At 32.6% G+C, this 22,733-nt stretch overlaps 2 protein-coding genes and 1 pseudogene across 7 annotated transcripts; all 3 read right to left on the reverse strand.

The window, feature by feature from the left end:
* Nucleotides 1–1,727: 1,727 nt before the first annotated feature.
* Nucleotides 1,728–4,541, reverse strand: LOC146905153 (heat shock 70 kDa protein 4-like). 2 transcript variants are annotated; one of them, XM_085730005.1, is made up of 3 exons: nt 4,250–4,541; nt 3,836–4,087; nt 1,728–3,575 (listed from the first exon to the last, which is right to left on the reverse strand). In XM_085730005.1, the coding sequence occupies exons 2-3, from the start codon at nt 4,083–4,085 to the stop codon at nt 1,903–1,905; spliced, it is 1,923 nt and encodes a 640-aa protein (XP_085586131.1). In that variant the 5' UTR covers nt 4,086–4,087; nt 4,250–4,541; the 3' UTR covers nt 1,728–1,902. The 2 variants fall into 2 exon arrangements, with proteins under 2 accessions (XP_085586131.1, XP_085586129.1); XM_085730003.1 differs by lacking the exon at nt 4,250–4,541 and having other exon boundaries at nt 3,836–4,195.
* Nucleotides 4,542–9,654: 5,113 nt separating this feature from the next.
* LOC146905154 (heat shock 70 kDa protein 4-like) lies at nt 9,655–12,997 on the reverse strand (annotated as a pseudogene). The gene is made up of 3 exons (XR_015020438.1): nt 12,892–12,997; nt 11,589–11,826; nt 9,655–11,439 (listed from the first exon to the last, which is right to left on the reverse strand). The product of XR_015020438.1 is annotated as a heat shock 70 kDa protein 4-like (transcript).
* Nucleotides 12,998–18,581: 5,584 nt separating this feature from the next.
* Nucleotides 18,582–22,364, reverse strand: LOC146905155 (heat shock cognate 70 kDa protein-like). 4 transcript variants are annotated; one of them, XM_085730010.1, is made up of 3 exons: nt 22,274–22,364; nt 20,906–21,151; nt 18,582–20,488 (listed from the first exon to the last, which is right to left on the reverse strand). In XM_085730010.1, exons 2-3 carry the CDS (start codon nt 21,123–21,125, stop codon nt 18,822–18,824), a joined length of 1,887 nt encoding a protein of 628 aa, XP_085586136.1. In that variant the 5' UTR covers nt 21,126–21,151; nt 22,274–22,364; the 3' UTR covers nt 18,582–18,821. The 4 variants fall into 4 exon arrangements, with proteins under 4 accessions (XP_085586136.1, XP_085586134.1, XP_085586135.1 ...); XM_085730008.1 differs by having other exon boundaries at nt 20,906–21,234; XM_085730009.1 differs by having other exon boundaries at nt 22,251–22,364.
* Between the last annotated feature and the right edge of the window lie 369 nt (nt 22,365–22,733).

Below are 22,733 nucleotides of genomic sequence, written 5' to 3' on the forward strand. Positions count from 1 at the left end.
TCATAAGAAATAGCATTTGCTGAAAACTAGCGACTATGATTGAGACTCGGCACCAAAACTTGATGAGAAGTTACACACACCATGAAGGCTTCTTCTCCATGCTATTTGCAAGATTAAGTTTTTCCTGATACAGCTTCAACAAATGAGTAGAATCCTCCTTAAAACATTTCACAAACTTGTCCAGAAACAACTTTTCTGACATAGCAAATGGTGTATTTAGTGCCGCGTCTTCTCTTCTCAAACCTTTTGATACAAGGAACTTCAAAATTGCAGCCATTGGAATTACCCGTTCTCAAGTCTCAATAGAGAGATTCCCGGAGTACCCTATATGATTCGGGTCTTGGGTTTGACCAGACCTAACCCAAACCCACCCACGTACACCCCTACTCACGACAACATAACACTACCAATTATTTTTTTCAAAATATAAAAATAATCTAATCAAGTGATTAATTAATTTTTATGCTAAAAAATAATCTAATCAAGTGATTAATTAATTTTTATGCTAAATTTATTAGATATGTTTACTAAATTGTAGCAAAAAGTAGTAAGTGTTTTTTTTTTTTTTTAATTTTTATGAAAAGTGGTAAGTGAAATTAGTGCACTAGATATCAGTACCAAGCTTCTGTTGAAGTCATTAACTTTCTAAAAAATGAATTTGTTGATCCTTCTCCAGTGTGTCCATCCAGTTTGATCACAATAGCCTTGTCATGGTATGGTGTTCCCTCATTGTGTGAGTGGCATTATTATAAGACAATTATATGATATTTGGGGGATATATTGATATAAATTAAAGTGATAACAATCATTGGCCATGAATTAGAGAAATAGTACCATTTTTGCGCTATTACCAAGCATATGACTTTTAATTCCAGCTAAGACTCTAGCTCTTCTCATGCTGCTTTACACACCATGTCCATCAGAACAATGTTGTCGAAAGCAAATCGCAAAAAATAGTAGTTTGTTCAAATTCCGCTATGCTAGAATGTTATAGGCAGGGGCGTTGCCAGGACCCTGGTTCAAACTTTTAAACTTGCATTAATACTCCATTCGGTCATATTTATAAGCAAAAAAACATTTTTTTTAAGTACATTAAATTGTTTTGAGACTTTTTTAGTACCTTTTTATTTTAAACTCAATATTATTGCAAGCTCCTTAACCTCTCAAGAAGAAAAAGCCGGTGCAAAAAAAAGTACAAATTTCTAACACTAAGGCAACAATTTTTTAGTACAATTTATCAAAAAAATGTCTCAACTTTTTAATTTACAGTTATTAATTAAAACACTTTTTCCAACTCTTGTTTAACTTTTTTTTTAATATTAGTGAGTATATTTAATACTTCACAATTTATTTTGCAATATATTTATAAACATATTTAAAAAATTATAATTATCAATAATTATGTTGGTTTTGATCCAGTTTGTTTCTTTGCCTTATAAGAAGTGAGTACATAACGAACCAAATAGTCACCTAAGAAAAAAAATTTAAAGCTTACATCTATTAAATAAATATAATATTATATTATGTCTTTAGCAAAATATAATATAATACTATAGGTCCACAAAAGCCATATTTTACAGCTTGCAACTATTTTCTCCAATTACTGCAACTACTTTGAATGCTAAAAACATAAAGCAGTTTTATGTGCTAACAGAACATAACGACTCTTTTACTGGGGGTGTAGCTTATCAAACAAGAACTAAACCACAATTTGTAAGGACAATCAGTAACAGAAATTAAAATTATAATATTAGTTATGTCACAAGGATTTATGTTTATATACCAATCACTCACAACTTCAAGTCTACTCAAACAAAAACAAGATTATAAATAATTAAGGTACCAGAAACATGTAGCTCCAACGTTATACATAAGGAAGCAAATCAAATAACAAAATTATAATTAATCAATGATAATCATTTCAACATCTGAGCAACCTTTGTTGATCTTATTCATAGCTGCTTCAAAGACCATCTTAAGCTCCTTCAAAAAGTTTACAAAAACAGACGTATCTTCCTGCTGGTTGCCATCAATCAAACTTTCTCCCTTTATCATTGCAGAATTAATCTTCTCTTTGTCTACACGGTCGAGCTTTGAACTAACACTATCATTCTTCATTTTTTTTCTCATTTTGTAAAGATAATCTTCCAAAGCATTTCTTGCTTCAACTTTCATTTTGAACTTCATGTCTTCAGCCTTGAAATTGTCAGCTTCCTGGATCATTCTCTCAATCTCTTCCCTTGATAATCTTCCATTTTCATTAGTTATTGTAATTTCATTTTTATTGCCACTGGTTTCTTCCACTGCAGAGACGTTTAATATACCATTAGCATCTATAGCAAAGTATACTGTGAGAGGAAGCCCACGGGGAGCAAGAGGAACTTTGAGATCAAACAAACCAAGCAAGTTGTTCTCACTTGCAACAATTCTCTCACCCTCATAAACCATAATTTCAACTAAAAATTCATTACCTTCAACCTGAGGGGTATAATAAACTTGTGTCTTCTTGAATGGTACAGAAGTATTCCTAGGAATCACCACACTCATAATATCTCCTTCTGTATCGATACCAAGTGACAAAGGAGTAACATTCCGCAGTACCAAGTTTGGAACATTCTTAGTGTCTTCACTAAGCAAAACAGCCTGGACAGCTGCACCATAAGCAACAGCCTCATCAGGGTTAATGCTCTTGCATAATTCCTTCCCTTTGAAAAACTCCTGTAATAACTGCCTCACTTTAGGAATCCTAGAAGAACCACCAACAAGGACTACATCATCTACACAACTCTTGTCCATCTTAGCATCTGCAAGACAACTCTTAACAATCTCCATACACTTTTCAAAGAGGTCCATATTCAGTTGCTCAAACTTAGCCCGTGTGATTGATGAACAGAAGTCAATTCCTTGACATAGAGCATCTATGTCAATTATGGCCTTATTGATATAAGAAAGTTCTCTTTTTGCCCTTTCGCAAGAATTTCGCAACCTCCTCAAGGCTTTTGGGACGCCACTAATGTCAACTTGGTTCTTCCTTTCAAACTCTTTCACAAAGTGTTCCACCATTCTGTTATCAAAGTCCTCTCCTCCGAGGTGTGTGTCTCCAGAAGTGGCCTTGACTTCAAAGACATTATCCTTAATTGTGAGAAGAGAAACATCAAAAGTTCCACCACCGAGATCAAAGATGAAAATATTTCTCTCTTCAACACAATTAGATTTCTTTTGAAGTCCATATGCAAGAGCCGCTGCAGTTGGTTCATTGATTATCTGCATTACATTAAGACCAGCAATTTCACCTGCATCTTTGGTGGCTCTTCTTTGAGAATCATTAAAATAAGCAGGTACGGTAATCACTGCATTCTCAACAGGTGACTCCAAAAATGCTTCTGCAATCTCTCGCATCTGTGTGAGAATCATAGCTGATATTTCTTCGGGAACAAGATGCTTTTCCTTGCCCCTGTATTTCACAACGATCATCGGTTTGTCATCAACACCAGCAATGACCTTAAAGGGCCACAACAGTATATCATTCTGAACTATGGAATCACTGTATTTCCTTCCAATTAACCTCTTTGCATCTGCAAAAATTAAAATGGTCATGCATATATTATTTGTTTTTCAAATGTAACAATAGAACATAAAATATAACAATAACAATTTAAATAATATCTAAAAGAGTTAATTATGTTTCTACTTTGTAGTCTATAATCATCTCAAACAAAATTGAAATTAAATTTAAAAGGGTAAAAACAGAAATATTATAAACTTTATAGGAAATAAAAAGATATTTTAACCTAAATAGAAATCAAAGAATGATGAACAAACAAAAATGAATTACCAAAGACAGTGTTGGTTGGGTTAGAGGAAGCTTGATTTTTGGCAGCATCACCAACCAACCTTTGAGTTCCAGTAAAAGCAACACAAGAAGGAGTGGTTTTGTTTCCTTGATCATTGTGTATGATTTCCACTCTATCGTTCTGTTCATTCCATACTCCAACGCAAGAGTAAGTCGTTCCAAGGTCAATTCCGATCGCAACTCCATCGTATTTTTCTTCCATTGTGCCAAGAGAATGAAACCGTGAATTCATTGCTATTTCAACAAAAACAGCATAAGAAACAAAAAACAGCTTAAATGACAAGATTAAAAAGTGTTTGTTCAAAAACAGCTTAACCAAAACACCAAAGAGCTTATACATGCAATGATTCAAACCGAAAGCAAATGAACTCCAAAGATGAAGTGAAGCTTGCTTACCTCAGAAAGATGGATCTCAAGGCAGTTTTATGAAAAGAGAATAGAGGATTTTTGTGGAAAGAGAATAGAGAATCTTATTGAAAGGGAAAGGAAGCTACTCCTGACAATAAGCTACTTTGGAAAAGATGATTTTGAAATCTTATTGTGGAAGAAAGTATGTGTGTGTTAATGTTTCCGGTGGAAAGTAAGCTACTCCTGACATTTTCTTCATTACAACATAGGTTTTCTCTTTGTTCATAGGATAATAGCATGCTCATGTATGTCTGTATTGACCGAAAAATAAAACAGTATCCATCACATTTATCACTCTTTTACTAATTAATAAGGCCGGGTTGGTGCGAATGATTTATTTCGAGCAAATATATTTGGAGCAAATGTAATTTGAAATTTGAAATTTGAATTTGAAAATTTACTTCTAAAAATGTATAAAAAAAGTATTAATAGGTTTGAATTTTGGATTTACAAATTTAGGATTTGAGATTTAAGTTGGGAACTATGAAGTACATACATCTCTCATTAGGCGTGTCTCGATGTCGGATATATGTCGTGTTCGACACCGACGTTTGTAATTACACTTAATTATGTGATTTTTTCAAATTATTAGCTGTGTCAGCGTGTCAGTGTCCGTGTCGTATCCGGTGTTCGTGTCCGTATCTGTGTTTCATAGTTTGGGAAGATATTGATTTTGATTTAGGGATTAAAGTGACTATTTTCTATTTTTACTTTAGTCTCCGTGATACCCCATGCACGACACCTCATCAGTTAACAAGAGTTTTTAACGTCAAAGACTAAACTGATAACGAAACTGCACATTCAGAGACTACTTTATATTTAATCCTGAATCAGGAACCTTTATGACATCGAGGTGCAGAATCAGACATCAAAGTAATTATTTACTCCTTTTGATAGTAGTATTAGGAATAGTAGTATTAAATAGTTTAAAAGTAGTTAAGTTTTGTTTATATATGTGACCAAAATTTGAGATAATTTTTTGTTTATAAAAGTGACCAGAGAGAGTAGATTTGTCCTTGTGGGGATGGTGAATATCTATTGTGACAGCATAAAAGAATATTGTGTTGCTTTTGTCCTATTAGAAAACGGTTTCTATGGTACCATTTTAAAGTGGCGTTGCATTACATTATACTTCCTCCGGTCCTTATTATAAGAAACAATTGACTTTTTTGGTTCATAGATTAATTAATGTATCTTGTTATAAATATAGACTAGATACATCACTTACACAATGAACCTAAAAAGTCAACTTTTTCTTATAATAAGGACTGGAGGGAGTAATTGGTGTAATGTCAACAGTCAACCATATAATGTTTATGTCTTTGATTATGTGGTGACTTTTTGTTGCTTTGTTATTCTCTCTGACTCTTTCTCTATGATCTCTAGAAAGCAAACTATATATGCTCATTAAAAACTCGTAATTATGTCAGCTACATGACATGTTGGTCTCTCGTTTATATTGTCAAGTTGATTACTCCCTCCGGTCACATTTATAAGCAAAAAACACTTTTTTAGGTATATTGAATAGTTAACGTATCTAGTCACATGTATATGTTAGATACATCAATTATTCAATGTACCTAAAAAAGTGTTTTTTGCTTATAAAAGTGACCGGAGGGAGTATGTTCATATAATTAAAAGGGAAATGCGAAGAAGTTTAAATAAGATGATTAAGGGTGTGTTTGCTAAAGCTTATAGCTGATAGCTTATAAGCTCGTTTGACAAAAAAAACTCTGTTTGGTAACGCTTTTTCACCATGAGCTTATATCTTATTTCACGAGCTTATAAGCTATTTTTCAGAAGCTATTCCAAGTAACGTTTGAGCTTATAGCTTATAACTTATTGTTTTTTCTTCCACTTTTACCCTTACTATTTTTTCTAAAATCCTTTTTTACCCTTTATAATTTATATACGACCTTTTTTTTACTGTGCAAGTGGCATGCAATTTTCTTCTTGTTCCATATTACGACCTTTTTTTTTTACTTGTAGCATTTATAATATTCAACTAAAAATTTATACTTTAATTTCTTATAAAGATACGTTGTGCTATAATTTATTTCTAAAGTATAAAAACTGAAATGGAATAAATTTAAAATATAACTATAACAAAAAATAATAAGTTAATAATACATATATTAAGAATATAATTTAATAATTCTATTAAAAATAAGAATGTTGAGGAGGTGTAGTTGATATTTGTTATGTGCAAAATATTTTTAGTGCAATGTTATGAAGTATAAAAACTGAAATAAAATAATTCATACTTTAATTTTTCTTTAAGTCTAAAAATCAAAATGGAATAAATTTATAAATAAAATTTTAGCAAAACATTAATTTAATAATATATAAAATATTTATTAAACTAATAAATTTAAATTACTAAATATATATCTTAAATATTAATTGATATATATTTTAATATAAATTAAGAATATCTTTTTATGTCATTTTACATTTATCAGCTAGTTGAACCGCTAATTTTACCAAACACTTTAATTAGCTTATCAGCTATAAGTCATCAACTATAAGCTATCAACTATCAGTTAGCTTATAAGCTATCCGCTATTTTTACCAAACAGAGCCTAAGAAGTTTAAATAAGAAACTTTATTTTGAAAATGAAAACTTTTAAAAATAATTTTTTTTACATAAAATTTACCAATTATTTCAATTTTTGAATCTTTAACTGGACACTTGTTAGCAAAACTCTAATTAAAAACTACAATTCATTCTATTCTAGAGTGGATGCTCAAGTAACTAAACCCTCCGATCACAAATATAAGCAAAAATTCACTTTTTAGGTTCGTTCAATAAATGATGTATTTGGACTATTAATAGTCCAAATACATCATTTATTGAATGAACCTAAAAAGTAAATTTTTGCTTATATTTGTGACCGGAGGGTGTATTTTCATTGGAGACCACACTAAATGTGACTAACTAGGTTCTTCAATAGGGATTAGCAATCGGCAAAACCGATAAATACTTCCACGAATTACATGGTTACCAAAAAATATCTATACTCATTATAAATGTCAATATTAATTGAGATTCCATCTTGAAAAATACTCTCTCCGGTCCGAAACAAAAGTATCAAATTTTTTGGTCCTTTTTATAAGAAACTTTGACCAATTTTCAAATATATTAAATGTTAAATTTCATCTATGTCCTTATTTATTATGAAAGAGAATTTTAAAAGTAGATAAGTTGGTGTAATCAAGTTAATACTCTTATCAACTTGATTGTGCACCTGCAAATGAATCAGTTTGTACAGAACGATGCATGAAATTTTTACGCCTCAGTTCAGTTTTTACTGATAAAATATTACTATGTGATTATGAATTCAGACATGGTGGTCATGCCTAATTAGTTAGCTTCATATACTCTATTCAAAATTATTATGAGTATAGCCTTTGGGAGTGATTCCTACCAAAGGAACATTAGACAATGCCAATTGTCAACATTCAAAATCAAAATCTCATCATGCAGACCAAGAACACTGCTGTCAAATTCTATTTCTGATGTAAATAAAATCAAAACCATATAATGAGAATTCGGTTAATTTCAAGATCAATCTCAACTCTATAATGATACTCAAAATTAGAGCAGATAGTCACTTTAGTCCCTCACTCTGCACCTCGCTGTCACATAGGTCCCTCACTCAGGATTAAATACAAACAAGTCCCTAACTCTACACTTCCGTTATCACTTTAGTCCCTGCCGTTAAAAAAACTGTTAAGTGATGATGTGGCACGCTGACAAGGAGTTTGACGTGTCACAGGGACTAAAGTGAAAGTAAAAAATGGTCACTTTGGTCCCTGAATCGAAAATCAATATCCTCAATTTACTGTTAGATCTCTGACTGTGTATACTTACTGTCAGTTAGGTCCCTGAATCGAAAATCAATATGCTCATCTTACTGTTAGGTCCCTGACTGTGTATACTTACTGTCAGTTAGGTCCCTAACAATAAACACGAAATTTCACTAAGATCCTTGCCAAGTTGTTAGTTTAACATGCTACTTCCTGACAACACTAAGGTATCTGTGCTAAATACCAAAATATTATTATAACCCTTATAAAAATGATTCCATAGTTTAATAACAAATGTTTCCATAACATAACTATTAAGTCATTAATGTCAACCATAGAGTAATCAAAAGATTGCACCATATTTGGGCATATAATTCAACAAGTCATTACATAATGATTCAGTAAAATATTAAACAAAATATTGCACCATAATTGTGCTTATAATTTAGCAATTTCAGTACATAAATAAACTGACAAACATCACATAGTTGGCCTCGGACACATAGTTGTGCTTATAATGATTCCATAGTTTAAACTAACAATATCAGACACATGCAGGGACTTGTAAAGTACTAAAACAAAGTCAATTGCAGTTAAAAAACAAATTGTATATCCATTAAACTATATTGGATTTCATAGAAATATAATGGATTTTATCTTTAAGATAGTTACAGAGCATTGTCTTCACTGAGTTCTATGCATCTTTAAGTTTGCTATTAATGCTTTATTTGATTTAAGTGAGTCTGCATACCAAGAAATGAGATTTTGGTATTACTACCTCCAGCATTTGTTATAAGAAAAGCATGTTACTTTTTATCCTATGCTTATTAATCCTTAACTACTTATTAGTGCTTATTCTATGCTTATTTCATAGAAATAATATTGGTTAAACTATGTGTCCGAGGTCAACTATGTGATGTTTGTTAGTTTATTTATGTACCGAAATTGCTAAATTATAAGCACAACTGTCGTGCAATATTTTGTTTAATATTTTGCTGAATTATTATGTAATGAATTGCTGAATTATATGCCTAAATATGATGCAATCTTTTGATTAATAGTTAAATTTATGGAAACATCTGTTATTAAACTATGGAATCATTTTTATAAGTGTTATAATAATATTTTGGTATTTAGCACAAATACCTTAGTGTTGTCCGTAAGTAGCATGTTAAACTAACAACTTGCTAAGGATCTTAGTGAAATTTCGTGTTTACTATCAGGGACCTAACTGACAGTAAGTATACACAGTCAGGGACCTAACAGTAAGTTGAGGATATTGATTTTCGAATCAGGGACCTAACTGACAGTAAGTATACACAGTCAGAGATCTAACAGTAAATTGAGGATATTGATTTTCGATTCAGGGACCAAAGTGACCATTTTTTACTTTCACTTTAGTCCCTGTGACACGTCATACTCCTTGTCAGCGTGCCACATCATCACTTAACAGTTTTTTTTAACGGCAGGGACTAAAGTGATAACGGAAGTGTAGAGTCAGAGACTTGTTTGTATTTAATCCTAAGTCAGGGACCTATGTGACAGTGAGGTGCAAAGTCAGGGACTAAATTGACTATTTACTCAAAGATAAACTAGCCCACTATAGCATATTTTACCAAAATGATAAAATATGTAATCAAAGAAACAAAATAAGTAGGCCCACAGTTATAGAAACGGATGCAAAGAAAATTGGTAAAAAACTACTAACGATAACTAAAGTACTAAACCAGTATCTTAATCAACCAAACCATTTTTTTTCATGCCCAAAGTAGATCCGGTGATGCTCTCAAGCTCCTTCAACATGTTCACAAACACATATGCTTCTTCCTTCTTGTCACCATCAAGCAAATATTCGCATTTTGTAATTAGAGAAGTGATCTTATTTTTGCTTTGTGTAGGAAGCAAAGAACTAACATTCGTATCCTTCATAACTTTCTTCACATTGTAGAGATAGTCATCCAAAGCATTTATTGCCTTAGATTTCTTCTTGAACGTCATGTCTTCTTCTTTGAAATTCTCATCTTCTTGAATCATTCTCTTAATTTCTTTAGTTGATAATCTTCCATTTTCATTAGTTATTGTAATATCTTTCTTATTCCCAGAGGTTTCATCCTCACGAGACGTTCAAAATTCCATCAGCATCTACTTTAAAGCATACTACATGAGGAAGGCCTCGAGGTCCACGAGCAACTGGGAGATCAAAAGAACCCAACAAGTTGTTCTCGCTGGCTGTTATTCTCTCGCCCTCATAAACTTCATTCAACACACTGCGTTGGTTATCATATATTGTTTCATATGTTCTTCTTTTCTTGACAGGAATGGAAGTGTTCCTTGGAATCAGTATATCCATGATATCTCCTCTAACTGAGGTACCAAGAGACAAAGGTATAACATCTCGCAGCATCAAGTTCGGAGCAGTCATAATGCCTCCACTCAACAAAGCAGCCTGGACAGCAGCACCATAAGCAACAGCTTCATCAGGGTTGATGCTTTTAAAAATATCTTTCCCCCTGAAAAAGTTTTGCAAAAGACTCTGCACTTTGGGAATCCTACTAGTACAACATCATCCATACTACTACTGCTGTCCATCTTAGCATCATTAAAACAACTCTTAACAGTCTCCATACACTTTTCAAAGAGGTCCATGTTGAGTTGCTCAAACTTAGCTCGAGTGATTGATGAACAGAAGTCAACACCCTGACATATAGCATCTATATCAATTGTGGCTTCAGTGTCGTAAGAAAGCGACCTTTTTGCCCTCTCGCATGCAGTTCTCAGCTACCTCAGGGCTTTTGAGTTTCCACTAATGTCAACTTTGTTTTTCCTTTTCAATTCATTCACGAAATGATTCACCATCCGATTATCAAAGTCCTCTCCTCCAAGGTGAGTATCTCCGGCAGTGGCCTTGACTGTAAAGACATTATTCTTCAATGTAAGGAGAGATACATCAAAAGTTCCCCCACCAAGATCAAAGATGAAAACTTTTCTCTCGTCAACACAATTAGCTCTCTTTTGAAGGCCATATGCAAGAGCAGCCGCTGTAGGTTCATTGATTATCCTAATGACATTAAGGCCAGCAATGACACCAGCATCTTTGGTGGCTCTTCGCTGTGAATCATTGAAATAAGCAGGTACTGTAATCACTGCATTTTTGACAGGTGACTCCAAAAATACTTCAGCAAACTCCCGCATCTTTGTGAGGACCATAGATGATATTTCTTCAGCAAAAACGTGTTTCTCTTGACCCTTGCACGTCACAACAATCATGGGTTTATCATTAGCATCAGCATTTACCTTGAAGGGCCACAACAGTAAATCATTTTGAACAACAGAATCACTATATTTTCTTCCAATCAACCTCTTAGCATCTGCATTAAATTTCACAATTTTTAGGAAAAAGAAACGAGTACAATAATTAAAAATAAAAATAAAAAATGTAAACGTTATAGAGAACAAGAACATATTTGACACTAACTAAAGATTAAACAGTGCTGGAACAAAAGAATAAATGAATTACCAAACACAGTGTTTGTTGGGTTAGAGGAAGCTTGATTTTTGGCAGCATCACCAATCAATCTTTGAGAATTAGTAAAAGCAACACAAGAAGGTGTTGTTTTGTTTCCTTGATCATTGTGTATGATTTCCACACGATCGTTTTGCTCCTGCCACACTCCAACACATGAGTAGGTCGTGCCAAGGTCAATTCCAATAGCAGCTCCCTCATATTTTTTTGCCATTGTTTCAAGTGAATCAAACTGTTCGTACAGAAGATTTGAATTAAATTCAAACTTTGGAAAAGATACAGCACTGTATTTCTGATTGGTTTTGAATCTGTGGTATATGAACATTAGCTACGTGCATATGTGACAGGTGAATGTAATGAGTTTAATCTTCCTATCAGAACTGAAAGCCTTCAAGTGATAGCTAATGTGATAAGTGTCCTATCCATAATTAATTTTCCTTCTTCAATGTGACTCGTTATTTTTTCTTTTGAAAATGTTATTTTGACACAAAAAGTTGATAGTCGACACGGAATATTATATTAAACGATTTTGAAATTTTTTATTAGTCTCTACTATCTCCTTCAATCAAATACACCCTCTAGTCACTATTATAAGCAAAAATGTACACACTTGGATGAAAATGTTGATTTTTGCTTATAATAGTGACCAGAGGGTGTACACACTTGGATTGCGTATTTTTTCATATACGGTTGATGAACACAATGTCAATTTTTTCTGTTTAAATCATTGCTCATCATAGTTCTTACTAAAATGGTCAATTATACCAAAACTAGAGAGTAAACTGTTATTTTGATCCATGAATGTGTGAGGTGATGTCATGACGATATATGAATGTTATCAAAATTGTAAGTTCATTCAAAGTGTCTCCTTTGTTTGTAATTTTCCGAACTAAATAGACTAACGAAAGACACATTTTATGATCAAAATAGCTAACTAAAAAGACGGTTGAGGATGTGTTAGCAATTTTGATACATTCAAGGACTATCAACATCTCGCACATTCAAGGATCAAAATGACGGTTTACCTAAAACAAGATCATCGATTTCAAACACCAGTTCACCAAATGAAAGTGACATATCAAAATAATACCTAGGTCAACCAGAGTTGCTTAAAATTCCAAAATAAAAAAGAAATGATACAAAATACTACCACTAACAGATTTAATGTATAATATGCATATTCTATTTAATCACGGCAATTTCGGTTTCTTGGAAGAAAAAAAGAATTTATTAATATTCTTCGCTAACGTATTACGAAGAACTCTAGTAAGAGTGAAAGGAAGAAGAAAAGGTTTACCTTGCTTTTTCTTGTTGATTTCAACTCACGCTGAGGAGTGAAGGTTCAAAAATGTTGTTTTCTTGAACTTATGTGCACTTTGTGATGTTGTACGAAAAATGCGCAACCGTGACGCGCCGTGCCAGATTTTGAATTTGATTGTTTAGATTTTCTTGAACTTATTTCTTTTTTTACAATTTGGTCCTATAACATACTCCGTCCGTTCTTATTATAAGAAACAATTAACTTTTTTGATTCATTGTATAAATGATGTATCTAGTCTATATTTACAATAAGATACATTAATTATTCTATGAACCTAAAAAGTCAAATTTTTCTTATAATAAAGACTGGAGGGAGTAACTTTTTTTTTTTTTTTTACAAAAGTTTCAATTTGGTTCTTTTATATATGTTTTTTGTCAATCATTTTGGTCCTACTTTGTTAATTTTAAATTTCTCAAAAAAGAGACGGTTGGATAAAAGAAATCTATCATATCTAACGGTGTATCATCAACACTTAATTATTTTTATTTTTTTCATCTTCTTTCTTGATGGTGGTCAGGAAAGAAGATGAAAAAAAATAAAAATAATTAAGTGTTGATGATACACCGTTAGATATTCTTTCCTCGTATAACCTTTATCATCTTCATAAAAAAACTCAATTTTTTATCTTTTAAAAATTCATCAATTCAACTTTAACAAAAACCATATAATCAAACTCTTAAACCTAGAGTTAACACTACCACCAGGGCCGTTTTTACGAATTTGGAGGCTCGGCTCTGTAAATGAAAAGAGGTCCGTAATAAAATAAAAATGTTTTTTTTTAAAGAACAATGTTCTATTTAAATTTTTTAAAACATAATTACAATGTGCTGTATATATCTTGTACACCCAAAGGTGAAAATCACTACCGTATACATGAGGAACCTCAAACCATCATCCCGAAAAAACACCCACCTAACATTAAAAGCAAGAGGACTCAATTCTAACCCAAAGGAAAGGAAAGTGGAAACTTTTTGGTGAAGCTTTTGGCTTGGTCTTAGATTATAACTCAAACTAAGGATCACTCCTACAATTTTTTTGAGGGAAAATGCTTAGAGGTGTTACTATTCTCGTATTTTGATTGTGTCTGTTGCGTTGTTATCCCCGTATGCTTATGTGCTTTTTTATTTTTTAACTTTTGTATAATTTTTATTTCAACACTTTTTGTGTTTTGATTGTTCTGTATTACATATTCCCCGTATGCTTAGTAGTGATGTTTTGAGGTTACTGTATGAGTCTTATAGTAATCAATAACATTAATTCTGGTATATACTTTACTGCTTAAAATTTATATATACATTATCAACACTATTCAAGATTTCTGGATCCGTCCCTCCTCATAAATGCCAATCCCAAAGTTAGTGGCCAACTAAGAAAACTAGGAGCAATATGAAAGATTTTATGTGCCCATGAAAACATGATTAGTCTCCATAAAAAGCAAAAGACATTCTTCCAATGAGGATTTAGATTTAGATTAAAAATACAACAAATCCTATTAATTAAATTAGACTAGCAATGTTGCGTAGGAGTTAGGACATCCTTCTTTCAGCAGATAACCAATAATTCAGCTTGGATACTAAGGCTTTGTTTGCGAGTTGGGTTTTGGAGGGGAAGGGAGGGGTAGGAAAAGCTTATGGAGAGGTAAACCCTTGTTTGCAAGTTTTAAAAAAACAAGGGAAATGTTTTGGGGGGTTTAGAAGGGCTTCATTTGTTCAATTTTAAAGTTCCCCCAAATTCGGGGGTTTTGAGGGGTTAAACATACAAATTGACAATTTTGCCCTCATAATAATTCAAATTGACAATTTTAGATATAACCCAATTATTACGATCTCTTTTCAAAACAACTTTTTCAAAACAACTTATTTATCCAAAAAAGCTTATTACAACCTCTTTTCAAAAAACAACTTATTTAAAACAGCTTATTTATGCAAATCAACTTTTAACGACCTCTTTTTCAAAATCAGCTTATTCAAAACAGCTTATTCATCAAAAACAACTTATTACGACCTCTTTCAAAAACAACTTATTGAAAATAACTTATTCATCCAAAACAGCTTATTACAATCTCTTTTTCAAAATCAACTTATTCAAAAAGGCTTATTTATCCAAAACAGCTTATTATGACCTCTTTTCAAAAAACAACTTATTCAAAACAGCTTATTTATGCAAAACAACTTATTGCAACCTCTTTTTCAAAAACAACTTATTCAAAACAGCTTATTTATACAAAACAGCTTATTAACACGTCTTTTCAAAAAACATCTTATTCAAAACAGCTTATTTAAGCAAATCAACTTTTAACAACCTCTTTTTCAAAATCAGCTTATTCAAAACAGCTTATTCATCCAAAACAACTTATTACGACCTCTTTTTCAAAAACAGCTTATTGAAAACAGCTTATTCATCCAAAACAGCTTATTACGACCTCTTTTTCAAAAACAGCTTATTGAAAACAACTTATTCATTCAAAACAGCTTATTACGACCTCTTTTTCAAAAACAGCATATTGAAAACAGCTTATTGATCCAAAACAACTTATTACGACCTCTTTTTCAAATTCAGCTTATTGAAAACAGCTTATTCATCCAAAACAGCTTATTACGACCTCTTTTTCAAAAACAGCTTATTGAAAACAACTTATTCATCCAAAACAACTTACTATGACCTCTTTTTCAAAAACAGCTTATTGAAAACAGCTTATTCATCCAAAACAGCTTATTACGACCTCTTTTTCAAAAACAGCATATTGAAAACAGCTTATTGAAAACAGCCTGTTTTGAATAAGCTGTTTTGAAAAAGAGGTTCTAATAAGCTGTTTTGTATAAATAATCTGTTTTGAATAAGCTGTTTTTGAAAAAGAGGTCGTAATAAGCTGTTTTGGATGAATAAGCTGTTTTCAATAAGCTGTTTTTAAAAAAGAAGTCGTAATAAGTTGTTGTGCATAAATAAGCTGTTTTGAATAAGCTGCTTTTTTAAAAGAGGTTGTAATAAGCTTTTTTGGATAAATAAGTTGTTTTGAAAAAGTTGTTTTGAAAAGAGATCGTATTAAGCAGTTTTGTATAAATAAGCTGTTTTGAATAAGTTGTTTTTGAAAGAGATTGTATTAAGCTGTTTTGTATAAATAAGCTGTTTTAAATAAGTTGTTTTTAAAAAAGAGATTGTAATAAGCTTTTTTTTTTATATATAAATAAGCTGTTTTTTAAAAATAGATCGTAATAATTTATTTTTTATGAGAAAAGTTGTTTTGAATAAATATCAAGATAAATTACAAAGTATAACACAGTGTATTGTTTTTAAGAGAAAAAAGGGTAAAATAGTAAAATTATAACATAAGCCCTCCATTTCCTTTCCTTGTTGGTTTTTTAACTCCCAAACAAGGGGAAGGTTTTCCCTCCTTTCTCCCTTCCCTCCCTTTCCTTTCCTTCCCCTCCTTAGCCTTTCCTTTCCTTCCCCTCAAAACTCGCAAACAAAGCCTTAGTGTAGTTTTTATTCTTAGTTTAATTTCTCTTCTATTTAGGAACAACCCAAAAGTTGTTCTTAACAACTTTCCAGACCAGTGGTGGCGATCATGGTAAGATCTGGAACATTGGAATTACTATGTCAACCCCTTGTTTGATCCTACAACTCGATATCTTTCAAGGTAAGATGTGGAACTTTGGAATTACTTTGTCCTTAAGATGTTTTGGTCAACGCCTTGAATGGTTACTATGTCAAACCGTCCCAAACATTTGAAGAGAAATATCAATCCTGCGGTGTTACAAACCCACAGGCTGGGAATAATCCAACATTGGAAAAATATTGGAAATCACATGAATTGAGTTATAAGTACCCTCAAATTTTAGAACATAATAATTGGATGAGTTATTCTTTCCTTCTCCGGGTAGACATCGATTGGAGACGCTGAATGCATCACCATCTGCCACACCATGGTCATATCTTCATGCATATATTCAGCATTATTACTTATTTTCATGAAGGCTGAAACAACCACTATTTTTATTTCCATTTTATAGCCAGGGATGCTTCTGACACTTCGCTTTTCATTCTCCTAGGATAAGGCTTTGTCTTGGAATATGTAGTGCTAGCTTATGGCAAATCAATTGGGAATGATGTGAAATTCCTCGATTGCCTCAGACAAATTCTTCCATGACAAGGAGAGTTTGCATCCACTTCTCAAATTCTAAGGTCTTCACAACTACAAGGGAAAGTTGCATGTATAAGGATAAATTCACTGTAAATTCCTCAAGTACCAATTTCTATGTAAATTTTCCTATTTCTATGTAATATATGCTAGTTTGTAGCTCAATATATACATGTTGAATGTTATTAGCCAATGGTATATAACATTTCTATGTAAATAGATTGTATTAAGCTGATTTGTATAAATAAGCTGTTTTAAATAAGTTGTTTTTTAAAAAAGAGATCGTAATAAGTTGTTTTGGATAAATAAGTTGTTTTGAATAATTTGTTTTTGAAAAAGAGGTTGTAATAAGTTGTTTTGCATAAGTTGTTTTTTGAAAAGAGATCGTAATAAGCTGTTTTGGATAAATAAGTTGTTTTGAATAATTTGTTTTTGAAAAAGAGGTCGTAATAAGTTGTTTTGCATAAATAAGTTGTTTTGAATAAGTTGTTTTTTGAAAAGAGATCGTAATAAGTTCTTTTGGACAAATAAGTTGTTTTGAATAAGTTGTTTTTTGAAAAAGATATCATAATAAGTTCTTTTGTATAAATAAGTTGTTTGAATAAGCTGTTTTTTAAAAAAGAGATCGTAATAAGCTTTTTTTTATTTATAAATAAGTTGTCTTTTAAAAATAGATCGTAATAATTTATTTTTTATGAGATAAGTTGTTTTGAATAAATTTCAAGATAAATTACAAAGTATAACACAATGTATTGTTTTTAAGAGAAAAAAGGGTAAAATAGTAAAATTATAACATAAGCCCTCCATTTCCTTTCCTTGTTGGTTTTTTAACTCCCAAACAAGGGGAAGGTTTTCCCTCCTTTTTCCTTTCCCTCCCTTTCCTTCCCTTCCCCTCCTAAGCCTTTCCTTTCCTTCCCCTCAAAACTCGCAAACAAAGCCTAAGGCAGAATTCATATTGTTGCACTTCTCACCCTGCTTTACACACCTTGCACATCACAGATCGCTAAAAATGGCCTACCGCGGAACAATTGTGATCTGTTCAAATTCTCTACGCAATAATGCTACTATAGCCGCTGTTTAATGACACACTGCATCTCGACTAATAGCAAAAGCTATTTTGGAACTGAAATCACCTGTATTGAAAAAGCTCTTTTCCTTATCTCCCAACATCAGAGTCCATACATATCTAACTTTTCTGATTCAAATGAGCAGAGGTTTTAAAATGACCTAAGGATGAAAAAAAGTGGCTGAGTATCTTACTTCTTGGATAAGCTCCATATATATGACACCTAAGTCATTTTCTTATTAACCTACCAACCACTAAGAGCAAGTTTACCCTATACAGCTTGCAATTATTTTAATCCATATACTGCAATTACTTGGTATGTACCAAGTTTACCCTATAATTCTTGCATATATATAGCAGTTTTATGTGCTAACAGAGCATTATTACTCATTTCCTTGGTGCATGGCATATAAAACAAGAATAAAACCAGAACTACATATTAAAATCAGAAAATCAAGGACATACTAGGGTAAAGCCATGATGAAATCTGTGAATTATTAGTTATGACTCTTATGAGCATATAATAAGACATACAATTTCAAAAGGTCAAACAGCAACACATTAAAATTAGAAATATTAAAAAGATATAACATATAAGTATCAAATATAGCAATACTATATCAAAATGTGTCATCAGAAAATCAAAACAAGCAGATCCAACATTATACACTGGGAAGCAAATCAAATAACAAAATATTATCGCTAAGAATCCGAATCACTTTCCCCATCAGAGTAACCTTTGTTGATCTTGTTCATAGCAGATTCAAAGATGCTCTCAAGCTCCTTCAAAAAGTCCACAAACACAAAGGTATCTTCTTGTTGGCTATCATCAATCAAACTTTTTCCCTTGGTCATTGCTGAGTTGATCTTCTCTTTGTCTACAGGAGTGAGCTTTGAGCTAGTACTATCGTTCTTCATTACTTTTCTTACTTTGTAAAGATAATCATCCAAAGCATTTCTTGCTTCAACTTTCTTTTTGAACTTCATGTCTTGAGCCTTGAAATTCTCAGCTTCCTGGATCATTCTCTCAATCTCTTCCCTTGATAATCTTCCATTTTCATTAGTTATTGTAATTTCATTTTTATTGCCACTGGTTTCTTCCACTGCAGAGACGTTTAATATACCATTAGCATCTATATCAAAGTATACTGTGAGAGGAAGGCCACGGGGAGCAAGAGGAACTTTGAGATCAAACAAACCAAGCAAGTTGTTCTCACTTGCAACAATTCTCTCACCCTCATAAACCATAATTGGGACTGGAGATTGGTAATCTGAAGCTGTTGAATAATCTTGTGTCTTCTTGAATGGTACAGAAGTATTCCTAGGAATCACCACACTCATAATATCTCCGTTCACTTCAATACCAAGTGACAAAGGGGTAACATCTCTCAGCACCATGTTTGGAACATTCTTAGTGTCTTCACTAAGCAAAACAGCCTGGACAGCTGCACCATAAGCAACAGCCTCATCAGGGTTAATGCTCTTGCATAATTCCTTCCCTTTGAAAAACTCCTGTAATAACTGCCTCACTTTAGGAATCCTAGAAGAACCACCAACAAGGACAACATCATCGACACTACTCTTGTCCATTTTAGCATCAACAAGACAGCTATTAACAGTGTACATACACTTTTCAAAGAGGTCCATATTCAATTGCTCAAACTTGGCCCGAGTGATTGATGAACAAAAGTCAATACCTTGATATATAGCATCTAGGTCAATTGTGGCCTCAGTGTCGTATGAAAGTGTCCTTTTTGCTCTTTCACAGGCAGTTCTCAACCTCCTCAAGGCTTTTGGGTTTCCACTAATATCCTTTTTGTTCTTCCTCTTGAACTCCTTCACAAAGTGATTCACCATTCTGTTATCAAAGTCTTCACCGCCTAGGTGAGTGTCTCCAGCAGTGGCCTTGACATCAAAGACCTTATTTTTAATTGTAAGAATAGACACATCAAAAGTTCCACCGCCAAGGTCAAAGATAAAAATATTTCTCTTATCAACACAATTATCTCTCTTTTGAAGGCCATATGCAAGAGCCGCCGCAGTCGGTTCATTGATTATCCGCATTACATTGAGACCAGCAATATCACCTGCATCTTTAGTGGCTCTTCGTTGTGAATCATTAAAATAAGCAGGTACAGTAATCACTGCATTCTTAACAGGTGACTCCAAAAATGCCTCTGCAATCTCTCGCATCTGTGAGAGGATCACAGATGATATTTCTTCAGCAACAAAGTGCTTTTCCTCACCCTTGTAGTTCACAAGAATTGTCGGTTTGTCATCAGCACCGGAAATGACCATAAAAGGCCACAACAGTAGATCATTCTGAACAATGGAATCACTATATTTCCTTCCAATTAACCTCTTTGCATCTGCAAAAATTAAGGGCACATTTACTTCCTATTTTCATTTTCATATCAACTAATAAACACATGAGAGCATAGATTCAATGTTTCACTTGTCATTCTCTTCTACAATTTTGGTAACATATTTGACATTTTTGGAAGTTTTGAAAATGGTAAAACATAGTTGTTATTGTTTCTGAAAAAAACATTTTTTCTAGTTAGCCGTCTATCTTTTATCCAGCAGAATTATTAACTATGAGTATATCAAACCCATGTTAGCAATTTAAAATGAACACCAAGAATGTTTTTAGAAAGTAAACAAGCCCTAAAATGGTGATCTATAATACGTTGTACTAATGAAAGTAAAGAATAACACAAACAAAAAATCAAAATTATAATAACTAAAAATTAAACAGTGCTGGAACAAAAGAATAAGTAAATTACCAAATACAGTGTTGATTGGGTTAGAAGAAGCCTGATTTTTGGCAGCATCACCAATCAGCCTTTGGGAATTTGTGAAAGCAACACAAGAAGGTGTTGTTTTGTTTCCTTGATCATTGTGAATAATTTCCACACGATCGTTCTGCTCCTGCCATACTCCAACACAAGAGTAAGTCGTGCCAAGGTCAATTCCGATCGCAACTCCTTCATATTTTTTTGCCATTGTGCTTCAAGTGAATGAAACCATTTCTAGAGAAGATTTGAATTGGCTTCAAAATTTGGAAGATATATAGCGCTGTAGTGTATAGTAGTATTTTGGAAAGGTTTTGAATCTGTAAAATCTGAATATTAGCTGAATCTGAATGTGCAAACATGAATGTATCTTCGTTACATAAAATGAATTTTTATCTTCCTATCAGAGGCCATGACTTTTCCTGCTTCAATGTGATAGCTAGTGTGGTAAGTTCTACATTATTATTCTTCCTTCTTCAATGTGACTAGTATTTTCAAATACTAACAAATTAACAATTAACATACTAACATTGGTTGTTTGAAGGAAAAAAATGTGACTAGAAACTTAGTTTTGACTCACTAGTCTTTATTTTTAATCAACAAAGTTGTATTACTATTAAGAAACCGAGTGAGTACAAGAAGTATTTGTTGGGCTAAAAACACACTTAGAGCAAGTGTACTTTATCGCAAAAGTAGTATAAAAGATTATCGTATCCACATGGATTAATTAACAAGTACCAAACTAATTATTATTTAGACGAACAAGTAGTAGAATAGCTTCGGTTCGGTAACCAAGTAAAAAGTAACGACGAGGTAGGATAAAAGTGTGAAGATGTAAATCAACAAAGAGAGAGAGGTCTAGGGTCGCGGTTTCACTTGCAAGTTTCGATTCCTTTATGTCTAGTTCTAATTAAATTACAATTTCATTCAATCACCAATCCCTTTACTAAAACTATTAATTTGTTTGGTCATTCGCGATTAATACTCTTTTTCCTAAATTAACACTTTGTTTGATCATGCAAAGAGTTCAAATTCAAGAAAAGCATAAAGTGTAAAAAGGTTGAATGATTGGAAGACTAAAATTAAGGTTTGATCATGCAATAATTCTAGTCTCAATTGTCTTATAGGTCCAGCAGTTAACTGCAGTACGATCGCTGATCAATTAACTGATTATCAAACTGTGATAAAATCAATAGAACAAACTTGATTGGAATAAAAACTGAAATTCAAATCAATAAACTAGAACATTACAAAGTCTCATAACTTGCAAGGATATAATTCATGAAGAACAGTAAAACAGAGATATAATTCATGAAATTAAGAGTAAAGAAATAACCAACAAAAGATGACAAATTTAACCTTCAATCTCTACTCCATGCTCTTCTCTTCTCTCTGAAGTGCTCGACCCCTTCTCTCCTCTCTAGTGTGTGTAGTATGTAGTAAGTGAAGTAAGTGAAGTCTCTCTCCCTTGTTGATTTGCAATGCTTTATATAGACCTCTTGAATTCAATTTCACCGACCCCAAAATGGCAAAATTACTTCACAGTAAGGTTTTCTTCTTTCTATCACCGTAAAAACCCTTTTTCTTCTTTTTATCTAATGTGTCAGTACAGCCAATTGTTTGTTTCAAAAAGGTAAGCATTCCCTTAATCACGGGTGGCACTTTGGTGACATTAATGTCACCGTGCCATTGCATCTGGGCCACACATTGTCATTGCCATTGCATCTGGGCCACACAACACATCTAATGTCACCCAATGTGTGGTCCAGATTTAATGTCACCGTGACATTAATGTCACACAAGTATTTCCTTAATCACT

Source organism: Medicago sativa, chromosome 7, assembly GCF_051527215.1.
Source record: "Medicago sativa cultivar Bolivia chromosome 7, Bolivia_mono, whole genome shotgun sequence".
NCBI lineage: Eukaryota > Viridiplantae > Streptophyta > Magnoliopsida > Fabales > Fabaceae > Medicago > Medicago sativa.